The following is a 14,918-nucleotide window of genomic DNA, read 5'->3' as shown; positions in this document are numbered from 1 at the left end:
GTTCTCCCACGCAGTGGAGAAAATGACATTGATGTCCGTCCTGTACTTCTCTGTAGCCCAATAGTGAGGAAAACCACCACAGTGCTCGTCTCAGATTCCAGTGGTTTTGAGTGTATGATGTAGTTAATTTTCGAATAATAAAGTATAAAAAATCATACGAGCTGTTTAATATCAGGACACATGAAACATCAACATTTTAAAATTAAGTTCAAATCATTTAAACATAAGATAGGTACATACATAAAGCTTCTCTTAGTAGACTTGAAATGTCATTGAATAGATCTTCCCGATTTTATGACATTTAGATCTATATGCGAAATAACAAACTATAGTATAGATCCTATACAAATATGTAATGATAGAGAGTGTGCTAGAGTGTAAGAAACAATACTCTTGGTGCATGTTGTTGTCCTCACAAAACCACTGTGTCGTAAACAATAATAGATCTTCAAAATTATAACCTCCTTAACTTCGATACCTGTAATTTGAAAACGCTTTGATATATTGATATCTCAGGGCCGTAAATTACATGGAGGCGGAGGAGGCAGCTGCCTCCTCCAACTTTTGAGCCAAAAAAAATTAAAATTTAAAGTTCATTAGAATTTATGTTGTTTCCAATAACTAAGAACATGATACCTCCCTTAAAAAGCATTCCAAATCTTTCTTTTAGAATGAGTTAGTCAAGTAACGTCTTAGAAGGCCCTAGAATCAAGGATTTTGCACGAAACGTGTTCAGTGTGCACAAAATGTGCTCAGCGTCTGGGGGCCTGGGCGGACCCCCGCCTAATTTCCTGCCTCCTCCAAATTGAAGGCTAATTTACGGCCCTGTATATTTTAGTAAAAAAAAAAATACTTTGGTATTTTGAATAATCATAGTAGTGAAATGTAGATAATTTATCTTACAAACAAACTTCAACATCAACAACAAAAAACATTAAATACGTTCATTTTAATTCTCTAATAAAAGGAAATTAATGATTTCATTTACTGCAGTGATACTTTGATAAGGAGTCTACTTAGAAGTGTATTGGTATAGGGTGTCTCTAAAGTTACACTAGTTAATTTTAACAGTTCAGAAAAAAAAACCCAGTAATTAATCTGTCTGTTGGTCCGTCTGTCTGTTCGTCCGTAGTGATTAAAGCTATGGAAATTCACTCACTCTAATAATCTAACAGCAATTAAAGGAAAATCCTAAACTCCTTCCAAATATATAAAATCTGCAAGTACTAGGCGTATACAGAGTATGTAGAAGCGAACTCTGGCACCGTAAAGCGAAAGATAACTCGTATTGTTCAAAGCGTACTTGTTCCAGGAGATGTAGAATCAAGAAAAAAAAGTTAGCAGGTATAGACTGTAATTTCGACATTTGTTTCTTTTCTTTTAATTGTTTGTTTGTAATTTTGCTTATCTAAGAGTTAATTTTAGAAGCATTAAGTAGCATGCGTTCAACAAAACAAAAGTATACAATTATACATGTATGATTTACATTATAATTAGTAATGCATTGTAATTTGTCTAATAAATATCAGTTTTTATAATTGATTGTGAAAAGTAATCTAAAATTGGATTTTTAATTGCACATTGTTCACTTCCCCTGGATTAGGTCGGCCTCTAGAGCTAATACAAACGTTCGGGTTATATCTCAATACACTAGCCATAATCTCGAGCGGCTTTTTCACGATATCAAACACGAACCTGATACTACAATCAGACGAAAAAGTTAATAAAACCGCGCTTATGGACAACTGGAAATTCAGATATCAACTTACAAGAAAATGTTAAGAACGAACGGAAGAAATTACTCCATAGCCCGAATAAATCCAAGGAGCTTTGGCCTTTGATATTGAATAAACAATCGATTTGCACTAAAATCTGTATATCAAAGATACCCCAAGTTGTAATCAGGACGGGAATGATGGCATATGACGTATAGGATTACATTAGCATGGTTAGTACTTAGAATGAATTGTGTACTATTTATCCAATCAATTTACTACAACCAATTCTTGACAGATATCATGAATAGTAAATCAAAGAGGTACAATGTTGGGCTGATGTCTGGAAGAATATACATTGTGTATGTTATCAATGTAAACTGTCACCTTTATCATGCTGAGTTTAACCAGATTGTAAAATATCTATGATGAAAACAATATTTTGTGGAGAACTCTTTGATTGATTGAATATTGTTTAACGTCCCTTTCGAGAATTTTTCACTCATATGGAAACGTCACCAATACCGATGAAGGGCTGCGAAATTTAGGCCTGTGCTTGGCGCTTAATTACGACCTTTCAGCAGGGAGAGATCTTTATCGTGCCACACATGCTGTGACACTGGACCTCGGTTTGTGATCTCATCCGAGGGACCGCCTCATTTAGTCGCTTTAATGACAAGCATGGAGGTACTGAGGACCTATTCTAATCCGGATCCCCACGGGACAACTCTTTTTGAAATGCACATTTCGTCAAATTGAAGGGTTGGGGAAAGGAGGGGGTGGGGTTACAGCCGTATTTGATGTGTAATTCTCTCCAAGTTGTAATACAATGAATTCCGTGAATTTTATAAGTAATCTGTTAAAATAACAAAAGCACGTGAAATCATGTGATTATATAAATATAATCAGGCAGGTTGCATCTTTTTCTAAAGTAGGGGGGGGGGGGGGGCTGCCCCAGTTGGAGTAGTTGGCTTCACAATTGTCTGGAAATTCTTATCTACATGTAGCAAAATTTGAAAAGAAATCAAAGTTCTAAATCCTATATGTTTGGGGTAAGGGGACAAGGGTTGGTTCTTGAATTCAGTTCTTTGGTTAATTTTTCAAATTATATTTCCACTACAATTCACTGCTTCTATTTAAAAATGATCGGGAAACAACCTAAATTAAAGAGAGGGGGGGGGGGTCGAACGTTAAAAATGGCCAACTTTACCTGTAACAATAGCGGGGAAAGAGAGATGTCGAAAACATTATGAAGCTAGTCCCCACCTCCACCCTCTAATGATACGTAACTGCAATGCATGTCGAGCCGACGAGCTGTGCTATGTATCAAAGTTGATACACATAAACATTTATTTTCAAAATATTGAAGTGAAAAAACAAAAACCAACCAGATTTCAACAGAAAGATTGTATTAGATACGGATTCAAAATACATCTATACAGTGTGAAACGATAATTTAGGCGCGGATCTAGAAAATTTTCAAGGGAGTGTTTTAAACACATTTTATTGATCATATCGAAAGGATTGGAAACAAGTTCTAACAACTTACAAGTCCCTCTCCTAAAATATTGCAATATGTCATGCAAGGTAATAATTAGCAGGTAAAATGTACAACGATTAAACGAATCTACAAGTTTCTTCTATAAATTTATGAACAACTGAAAAAATATGTATATTAGTTTGCGGAGGCAAATTGACATTACTGCATTTATAATAAAAAATTTGTATCAATATTAACCAAGTCAAACATGAAAAGGCGATTAAAAAGATGATTTCTACAATGTAGCTCTGGAGTAATTTTTACAAGCAAAAAAGAGATGATATACATCTTCATTAATATGTCCACATGTACATAGTAGATATGGCGCTAGTACCCTAATCTTTCTTAAAAGGTGAGCTTATTTACTGGTATGATATCTGTATTGTCTGCACAAGGCAGACAACACTTCCAAAACACTTGACTGCAGTGGGAAAATTCCGGCAAAAACTCGAAACTCTCCTATCAGTGACGAATCCGTTCCGGGTCACTTTCATTCGACAGTTTTTCTTAAAAAGGTATAAATAGCGCATTTTGAGGGTGGAATCTCCCCCCCCCCCCCCCCCCCCCTTTTGAAACAAAAAAACTAAGGCTAGAAAAATAAAAGTAAAAAAGAATGTAAAAAACATTCGTGGATCCGCCTCTGCCTTTTCATCGACGAAACATTCAACCTTATTATGAATTGATATTATCTACATCATGGGATGGATCCATACAACAATTTAATCCTTTTTAATGCAAAATTTAGATTATCATCCGAAAATCAATGCAGTAATAATATTCCCGAAAAAATATAAACACCATACTTTGATATCTCTCTCTCTCTCTCTCTCTCTCTCTCTCTCTCTCTCTCTCTCTCTCAATATATTAACCAAAATCAAAGGTGTGTGTGTGTAGGGCCGTAAATTAACCTTCAATTTGGAGGAGGCAGGAAATTAGGCGGGGATCTGGGGGCCGCCCAGGCCCCCAGACGCTGAGCACATTTTGTGCACACTGAACACGTTTCGTGCAAAATCCTTGATTCTAGGGCCTTCTAAGATGTTACTTGACTAACTCATTCTAAAAGAAAGATTTGGAATGCTTTTTAAGGTAGTACTCTACATCGTCATAATGGCTGACTTCCTTTAAAAACATGGATGAAAAAATCGATATCAGCAATATTTGACTTTTCCTTTTCCATTTAAATACCTAGCCGAGTAGCTCAGTAGGTTAGAATACCGACTGCTGAACTGTAGGTTGCAGGTTCGAGTCCAGCAGGGGTTTTAAATTTTTTTCAGATTACCTTCTACTAAAACTGTATTTTTTGACAAAATAAAGTAAATTTGAAAAATTTTAACTTCAAAATATTGTTTTACATATCCTCCACTTTTCATCTACATCAAATTTCTCTGGTGTAGCATACCTCCTTAAGGGAGGTATCATGTTCTTAGTTATTGGAAACAACATAAATTCTAATGAATTTTAAATTTTAAATTTTTTTTGGCTCAAAAGTTGGAGGAGGCAGCTGCCTCCTCCGCCTCCATGTAATTTACGGCCCTGGTGTGTGTTTTGGAACCTCCGTATCCCCTATAGATCCGCTAATGTAATGTACATACATTGGTCGCACATATAATTTCTGCATATCTAAGTGTGTTTTGATGGTCCAAAATATTGATTAAAATCAATAATGAAGAATTGATGATATGGTAAAGATATCTTAATCCTGATATTAAGTTGAGGCAAAATAAATGTATATCGATTGATCGGACAAACAAATGTTTGTATCGATCGATCGGACAAGCGTGAACTGTGTATAGCCTGGTGTTGACTTTCGTATTGCGAATTAAGTCTTACATAAGACAAGCTGTATTATTGATCTAGCAATAAATAGTTACTTCATATACATGTAATCAACAATTCTTTTCACTTAGCTTGTTCATCTCCGTATTTGATCGAAATTCCTCGAAATTTTAATGGGACATGGACACGAGTTTAGGTGAAAATTTTCAAATTTTATTTTTCCATTTTTAATGTTTAAAGACCCAACTTTAAGTTAACGCCCCCAAATTTTACCTGTGTCGCGATCAATGATAGATATGGCAAGGAATAAGAACTCCATTTTAAGGTGATACTTTTGTACCCTAGGTTACATGCTATCCATGGTCAATGTTATTTACCTGGAATTTACCTGGCCAAGAGATCAATTGTTGTGTATATTTTTATGATATACACAGGAAATTTCTCAGGTTATTACAAATTATGCTTAGTGTCTTGATTTGTGCACACACAAAAAAATTAAAATTTCTACCTACATGCATACCGCATTTCTATTTCCCGTAAACCTTCAAACTTGGTCATATTTATGTATTGCAAATGACAGGTTTAGCCCATTTCTAAACCTTTGCTTTTTAAAACTTCTAATTAAATTGTTATATATCGTATATAAATAATTTCTGAAATATAATATTACCCGGCGTTTCCGGGTACTTTCTGGTGTCCTGGGAGTTCATGGTGTCGTGGGTGTAGTAGGTAAAATATCCATGTTTCGAGAGAATGAATAAATCTAAGTAGATCTGTTTACATGTACAACCAAATGAAGAATGGTCAAGATACCCCTCAATATGGGCCGTCTGTAGGGTTTCTGTAGCTGTAGTGTTTGCGTAATGGTGGTATCCCAAACAGAAGCTGACACGAAGTCTCTTCCCCCCCCCCCTCTCTCTCTCTCTCTCTCTCTCTCTCTCTCTCTCTCTCTCTCTCTCAATATAAAGCCGTGATAAATTATAAATAGAAATATCTCAATAACTTATTTATGCTTTTTTACTATTGTTTGATTTCTGATTGTGTAATTTATAATCCATGTGGTATCTCAAATAGAAGCATTTTTTTTAACTACTGTAACAGTTTTACGCATGGGCAATATAACCATTATACATGTTGATGTGCTGCGCCAATAAAGAATTGTTCAAATTTTATAAATATAAAGCCACAATAAATCATTAATAGAAAATATTCTAATAACTTATGTTTGTTTGGTTTTTTTTATTATTGTTTGATTTCTGATTGTTTTATCTATAATACATGTATAAAGATGGAGAGAGAAAATACGATGATAAATTGCATTGTATAGGGGACGTTAGAAATTAAAATATTCTAGGTGCGAGTCAATGCTATCAAAACTCAGGTATACAGGGGCTTTCCTGGAGATCTGAAGACTGCCGGTCATCATTAGCCATGATTGTTATCAAAACATCTTCCTCAAGTAGCTGTAGACCACGGTCTCTGCAAACGAATCAACCTAAGCGCTATTGTTAAAAGTTTGATTGACCAGCGGCTTATCATTGATCGTGACACAGGTAAAATTTGGGGGCGTTAACTTAAAGTTGGGTCTTTAAGCAGATTTTTCAATTAACAAGTGAATTCCTAACATAATGTGATAGTTTCTAGTGTTTAACACTTCTCATTTTGTTTTAAATATGCTATTTTCTATCAAGCAATCTATATGTAAACAAAAACAAGGCACGAGCCTTGTTTACATAACAAAGAATTGTGAGTGCTGTATCTCAATTATAAGTCAAAAACTGATATTCAAATATGTGTTGATCATTAGAAATACGTTAGTGAAGCATTGTAAACAATAAATATGGAAGTACACTTCCCAAAATCTTTTCGACCCATAAATTTGCTGCTTGCACCAATGTTTCATGTAAAACAAAGACAATGACAATTTGTGTTGACATAGGTAAGTGACCTAGAATGAAACGAAAGTAGGTTATAAAGTGGGACTTTCCGCAACTGGAAATACCCACAGTAATACCTAGCAATGGATTCCCACAGTTTAACACCCCAAATGTAAGTAACAAATTATATCATACCAATTATAAATTTAATCAGATTAATTCTCAACTTAACACTACACTGTACCAATATCTAAAAAAATTATCATAAATTATCGACTGTATTTATTTTGTCAGTGAAACGGGTATACAACATATGTCAGAGTCTGTATTTGTGGGACTGAGTCGTACAGTGGGGACCTCACAACAAGTGATGATGAGGAGAGATGTGATAGACATTACAGAGATGGTGAGGAATAAAGCAAGAACAAGCCACCAGATAATGGTGATGTTGAGTGGAAGTAGCAGAGAAGGGTTCAGAATGAAGGGATCTGATAGGGATTACATGTATTGGTTTAACAACCACCCAGTGATCTGGGACTTACCTCAGACCCAGTTTTACAATATACACAGACAAGTCCTGATTCTCTCTGTCTCTTCTGAAAGTCCACCCGGATTTACTTTACTGCAATTACTGACACCAAGAGCAGACAACAGAGTTATCTCAGCATTAGTCACAATGAATGGTGGACGTTACATATCTAGTTCTAAATACAGAGAAATCACATGTTCTGATGTATTCCCTAACTCTACAGTACATGGCCCATGTGGCAGTGGATATATAGGAGGAATGGAATATGACTCTGCTTTCTGTTTTGCTTGTGACTTTTGGCCTCCGTCTGCCTCCTCATGGATAGACAGATGTCACACATGGCCCCAGCCACAGGTTGTTAGGGATATAGTCAGAAGTGGATGTCACTTTGTAGCAATAGGACACAAATTAGGAAATCATGAAAGCAATGAATGGAGAATTTCATTTTCTCTGGCAGAACAAAAACTTGTGTACTCAATGAATCACTGTCAATTCTTAACTTACGGTTTGCTGAAATTATTCTTAAAAGAAGTCATTAACAATGGATTAGGTGATGATGAGAAATTACTGTGTTCCTATCACATGAAGACATCAGTTTTCTGGATGATTCAACAAAATACAATACCTATCTGGTGTCCACAAAATCTCCTGAAATGTTTCTGGTACTGTTTTAAACTCATTCTTAAATGGGTGTATGAGGGAGTCTGTCCTAACTTTTTCATTCCAGAAAACAACATGTTTCTCAGTAAAATCCACGATGAAGCACAAAACAGATTATTCGTTAGACTGTTTGATTTTTATGAAAAAGGTTTAGCATCTCTGCTGCACAGTCCCTCCCTTGGGTCCTATATAGTAAATTTCCTTTATAACCCCAGACTCAGTATTTGTACAGACGAACACACTCTGGTATCTGAGGTTGAGTTTGATGTAGAAATGTTTAGAGAGATATGGGGAGAGAATTCACTATCCTCACCAGACTTCTACCGCAGTATGAAGTACCTAAACACAGTAGAACAGTTGGTAGTCTCACCCCTGACACAGTATCAAGTTCTCATGTTACTGCTATTTACAACCTCCCTCCTTCACAAAGCTGCTTTTACATTACAAAACATGTACAGCAACACCACTAAAAACAAGCTGATGTATATTGCTGATAGAATGTCCTGTCACATGTTGAAACTCACAGCCAAGTTTGGGTGTATTTCTGACAGGTTGTACATTGCAATGTATTATTACAAGACACTCAGATACACAGAAGCTTTGTCTGTGATAGAGATGACAAAGGTCAACTTAGCACAGCCATATGTGATGTATAACATGACAATAGACACAGAGAGGTATACCGAGGCTGTAGGGGGACAGTCCTGGTCTACAAAGTTAAGACATGCTGTAGCATGGAATATCATGTTAGAGAACAGAATCATTTATATCAATGAATTAATGACAGAGCAGATGGTTTCATTACAGAACCATTTCCCTGTACTGAATATCCCACCCCTAGTTGTGTTATATATGCTAGAGTTCTTGTGTTACAGACATATTGACACAATGAGAGCACAAACAGCTCTTAATGATCTACAGGTCCTAGTTCACTATGATCAGGGGCTGTATGTAAATGTGCACTTAAGAGACATATCATGGCAGATCCTGGGTATCTGTCAACAGATCTCGGGGAACCTCCACGCTGCTCTACACTCCTACCAACAATCACTCAGGCAAAGTCCATACCATAAAATACAAAGTGCTACACTGATGAGAATACATGAACTTGGATAAATATAGTATTGTACATTTAAATAGTTCATGTGGATTTAATCAATGAATTATTGCCAATGACACTTCATCGGTCAAATGTAAGGACTACAGATATTTGTGTTACAATGTATAAGCTGTTGAATATAGAATAAATAGGTTGTTGGTTTATTTCATCAGGACACACGAAATTTCATTTATTGTTATGTTATAAGCTGCTTAATATGGATCAGATATGTTGTTAGATTATTTCATCTATGCCTAACCAATTCATCATTATACATAAAGCTTCAAATGTCAATTTGAATTTTTACACCTAAAATCCTAAATTTGCATAACAATGTGTTATACTTAGCCATTTTGTGGTAAATTAAACATTAATCATGACATATTTTACATCAGTCTACATGAAACTTGAATTTTTACATCCAAATTCCAAAAGTTACAATAAAATACTTTATGCTAAATTATTTTGCTAACAATTTTGCAAACGAATATGAATTTTCAAATCATATATACATGTACATTAATCAGCAAGAAACCTTTAAAAAAAATCTAGTTATTATAGGATTAAACATTCTTTTTGAAGAATTTATCGATGTGTAAACTCCGGACATTTTACTCACAAACTGAATAAAGGTGCGACACATTTTTATGTTAAGTTTGTGAGTAAAATGTCCGGAATTTACACATCGATAAAATCTTCAAAAAGAATGTTTGATTCTTATAATTCCAATGCATTCACTTTATTCACAATTGCAAAAATTTGAATAGTTTCCCCGCACTATGTTATTTGTTTTCAGGCGTGTATGAATACATCGCGTTTTCGGATTTACATGTATTGATGTATATACTCTTGTTCAGCTTTATTTTTGTCCAATCAAAACAATTGTAATAAATAACATTGGAATTACCATGAAATACTTTATGCGTTGATCCCATGGTTGCTTTACATACATGTACATTTATACAGCACACGTTTTGTATACTGTGAAAGTTTTACGATATGTATCTTGTATTAATTTCAATGTTATATGTACAAGTCGATTTTGGTTACAGGACAACTGAATAATGGAAAATACAATGTACATTCTGGGACAAAAGATATTTCTGCTATATACCCCAACATTGCATGTATATTATTTTAATAAATAAAATTAATGTGTTATGTTAAAATCGGATGTGTTATTTCTCTCTGTTGGTACTCGATAGGAAAAGGTTAAGATATCGAACAGTAACCAATCCCATAACTCTTATAAGTAATACAAATTCAAGAGTTGGGCAAACACGAACCCCTGGACATATCAGAGGTGAAATCAGGTGCATAGGAGAAGTAAGCATCCCCTGTCGACCGGCCACATCCGCCGTGAGCCCTATATATGTAAAGACTCCCAGATTCCTTGAAATAACTCATAAAAGTTTGAAGTGAGAGATAAAGAGACATTTTATGGTAATTTTTAAAAACAGAGATAAAGATATATTTTAATGTAATTAACAAAAAACTATCAGAGATATTTTATCTTAATTTAAACAAGTAACCCACAGGCCTTATCGGTCACCTGAATATTTGTTAAAAGTATCAATATAGTTCCAAGGCCTATGGAATCTAGAAAGAAATTCCTGTTCTGAATATCTATAAGTTTATAAGCCGTCAAAAGTGCCTATAGGGATAAAAGGCTTTACATGATACCGTATAGCGAGTTTTATCCGCGGGTCTAAAATTTGGCGATTTGCTGACTCAAAGGTATGCTAATAATTTTAGGGGAATATATCTTGGCGAACAAGGAACAGTTACCTCTCTTCAAATACCAAAATCACAGTTGGGTGCATATTTCGCGAGTGAAATTTTGGCGGAAAGCTATCTAACCGCTAAAATAAGCCATATTTATCATACACCAGAAAAACCCGCTATACGGTATAATATATGTAAAATTAACACGATATGACTGATTTGGACCTTTTCAAGAGGCAATACCCTGGGATTGCAAAATTCACAATTTACTATATCCTTGTCTGCTTTCCCTAAATATGCATTTAATTGAATACTAAAAGACAGTAATCACTCTAATTTTGGCTCCAACCTGGAACCAAATCCTTAACCCTTGGATTATGAAATTTGCAATTTTGGCAAAGGACTATCTTCTCCTTCTAAATATCTATTTAGTTTCAATTCAGTATCAATAGCATTAAACAAGATAGTATCTAACTATTTTACATTATACCCTATGTATACATGTACAATGTTTGGCCCCTCCCTGGAGTCAGAACCTTTACCTCAGGGATCATGAAATTTAAAATCTTGGTTAAGGTCTTCCTTATCTACATCGATCTAGTTCGTCAATACAACCTCGCATTGGGTCAAATGCTGTCTGACGTGTTTCATACCGATTGTTAAGCCGTTCTTGGCACACTGATTTTGATTGCGGATAACTCCGTTTACCTATCAGGATATGGGGCTCACGGCGGGTGTGACCGGTCAACAGGGGATGCTTACTCCTCCTAGGCACCTGATCCCACCTCTGGTGTGTCCAAGGGTCCGTGTTTGCCCAACTATCTATTTTGTATTGCTTGTAGGAGTCATGAGATTGATCACTGTTCGTTATCTTCACCTTGCATTCATTTAATGTTTCTTTCACATCTGCGGTTGTAGTAAAGATTTTTTGAAAATTCGTAAATATTTTTGCAGCTTTTGTCCCACCCCTAAGGCCCTGGAGAACGCAAGAGTTCTGAAATTTACAATTTATGTCGCTCTTGTTTCAACCATGGGGATCGGGGATAAATAGGTTCTCAGTACCCATTGATTGTCGTAAGAGGCGACTAAATGGGGAGGTATTTCGGATGAGACCACAAAAACCGAGGCCCCTTGTCACAGCAGGTATGACACGATAAATATCACTCCCTGCTCAAAGGCCATAAGTGCCGAGGATAGGCCTAAATTTTGTAGCCTTTCACCGGCAATGGTGACGTCTCCATCTGTGTGAAATAATCTCGAGTGGGACGTTAAATAATATAAATAATATTCAATCCATCAACCAATCAAAGATGCTTCATACCAAATTTGAAAAGAATGGGAATGATAGTTAATTTCAATTCTTAACACATTCTTCCACTGACTATTTTGGTCCAACTCTAATCCGAAAACCCCTAACCCCCCCCCCCCCCCTTACCAAAACGAAATGTTTGCCGCAAATTTGAGGCAAATAGATTTGTTTGCCATAACTATTCACCGAAACATTGCAGGAGTTTGCCAGTAGTGGCAAACAGTTCTGGCAAAGTTCTGGTAAACATTTGGGACTTTTAAAAAGATTTACCACTAGTGGCAAACAGTTGCGACAATTGGCAAACAATACAAATTAATGCGTCATGTCCTGCTAAATGACGTCACGTCGCATCGATTGACACGTGGATCACGATCTGTGAATTGCAATTGTATTTTACTGTTTGAGTGTCGGATTGAATTGGTGACAATGCTCATTCTCTGGTAAGTTATAACATAGTTTGCTAAAATTTTAATGAAATAAAAAGCCGCAAGTTATTCTGCATTTTCTGTTGCATGGTGTATTTTGTGTGATGTTTGTCTAAGCGACTCCAAAGTCGGATCTTGCGCTGCGAAGTAAACAATAGGCCTGTACATGATATATTTAGAGAGAATTGTACAGTGTAGTTTTATTTTGCTTTCAACGAACGAATCTAAGAAACTTTACCAATATTAATACTTGATGCAGAATAGCACAGGCGGATCAAGGAATTTTTCAAAGGAAGAGGGGTCTACTATTGATTTTGGACTTTGGTTTTCGGTGGGGGGGGGGGGGGGGGGGGGGCTACCCTCAAAATGCGTTATTTATACCCCTTTTTAATCAAACTTTCCGGACCCAAGGAACCCTCCCTCTAGGATCGCCACTGAATATTCGCAGATTTTAAAAGTTAGGTTTTATATCACAGAAAGTAGGTCAAAAGTATCTTCATTCCTTAAATAAAAGTTCTGAATTATATAAGCTGAATGCATGTTAAGTGAAAAATTTAAAATAAATCTAGATTAATCATAAATTGAACAGTGCTTTATAATAAACAATTACATATTTTCCCCACATTATATAAATGAACATTTGATAGTTTTAATGTACACCTTTATTTGTGAACAAGCAGTAGAAAAGGTATACAAAGAGGGACGTTAAATAAGATACAATCAATGAATAGTTTCAACATTCATCATACTTTAATTTTAAGGGGGAGGTGAGGGGTTGGTGAAAACTGTTAATTTAGTTTTTTTGTCAAACATTGAACTTTTAATCTCGCTCCTTTAAAGTCGTCAATTAGTTGGATAAATTACATTAGTTTTATCATTGGGTAGAGGGGGGTATGTACATAAGATATTTATATACACCCTGTCCACGTCTCAGGTGCCTGTGGTTTCTACAAAATCTGGAGATCACAAATCAATATTTGAAATGAAAACTGACCGCTCTTGGATCTGACAATTCAATGAACTATGATATAGCAATTTTACATTGCATATAATTAGACAAATTTTTAAAAGAAGATGTACTTGGGCATGACGTGTCATTATCAATGAAAATGAAAAAAATCAGATTATCGATACTCCGAAATACTTATGTCATGATTCAACCAAATACTTCATTCTAAGTATATTTCCCAAAATTCTTTGCCACAAACTTGCCAGAATTGTTTGCTGCGAACATTTGCCAGAACTGTTTGCTGCAAATGCCAGAACCAGATTGCTATCAATATGCATGCCAAAATTGTTTGCCGCAAACTTGCCAGAACTGTTTGCCACAAAGCTCATTTGCATGGCAATTATAAATTTGCAGCAAACTTGCAGCAAACATTTGCCAGAGGTTTGCTGCAAATTTGCGGCAAATTTACCACAACTGTTTGCCAGAACCTTTGTATTTCGGTAAGGGCCTGAAATCATAAAGTTTACGATTTTGGTAAAGGACTACCTGCTCATTCTAAATATCCATTTAGTTTCAATTTAGTATCAATAGCATTAAAGATGTTTTTAAAATGTTTACACATAAATACTACATGTATATAACAAGTTTGGTCCCATCCTAGGGTCAGAAACTCTACCCCGGGGATACTGAAATTTACAAGTTTGGTAGTGGCCTTCCTACTAAATACATCTCTATGCATTTAGTTGTTCTTACACATTTGCGGTTGTACAAAAGATGAGTTTTGAAAATTAGTCAATTTTTGGCAGTTATTGCCCCGACCCTAATAGGGCCGCAGGGGTACAGGAGTCCTGAAATTTACAATTTATGGTCCCCCTTGTTCTAAAGATGCCTCATACCAAATTTGAAAAGAATTTGAATGGTAGTTATCAAGAAGAAGTTAAAAGTGTTCAATTGTTCACACACGACCGCACGTTAACCGATAGCAATATGTCACCTGAGTGACTCTGGTGACCTAAATTCAAAAACAAATCTTTTAAAGATGGATATAAAAAAATAATTGATGATAGACAATTTAAAACTTTAAAAGTTCCCAGGGTACAAATTACGACTTTAAAATATATCTGACATCGCAGTGGTATTGTGTTTATCGTGATTTCACCGAGCAGTAAAACTTATCTTTTCCAATTTTTAGACGAGTCAAGTTAATTACCAATGAAACATGTTTGATTTACAATTACAGGTTCATTTACACTACACGCTATTATATATAACAAATCCAATGGGACAAACATCCAACTTAGTCATAGGGGATCA

General features: G+C 35.5%; 1 protein-coding gene across 1 annotated transcript; it reads left to right on the top strand.

Annotated features, from left to right (window-relative positions):
- The first annotated feature begins 4,174 nt into the window (after nt 1-4,174).
- On the top strand, nt 4,175-10,365 carry LOC125673327 (uncharacterized). The gene is made up of 3 exons (XM_056158634.1): nt 4,175-4,341; nt 4,664-7,080; nt 7,203-10,365. Exons 2-3 carry the CDS (start codon nt 7,052-7,054, stop codon nt 9,211-9,213), a joined length of 2,040 nt encoding a protein of 679 aa, XP_056014609.1. The 5' UTR covers nt 4,175-4,341; nt 4,664-7,051; the 3' UTR covers nt 9,214-10,365.
- The last annotated feature ends 4,553 nt before the right edge of the window (nt 10,366-14,918 follow it).

The sequence above is a fragment of the Ostrea edulis genome, chromosome 3 (genome assembly GCF_947568905.1).
Source record: "Ostrea edulis chromosome 3, xbOstEdul1.1, whole genome shotgun sequence".
NCBI lineage: Eukaryota > Metazoa > Mollusca > Bivalvia > Ostreida > Ostreidae > Ostrea > Ostrea edulis.
Note: the sequence above shows the minus strand (reverse complement) of the source record. Positions and strands in the feature narration are given on the sequence as shown.

What these genes read in the sequence shown, in the direction of transcription:
- LOC125673327 (XM_056158634.1), top strand. Translation starts at nt 7,052, where the DNA reads ATGGATTCCCACAGTTTAACACCCCAAAT. An exon ending in CACAGTTTAACACCCCAAAT is followed by an intron (nt 7,081 to 7,202) that starts GTAAGTAACAAA and finishes TTATTTTGTCAG; the next exon opens with TGAAACGGGTATACAACATA.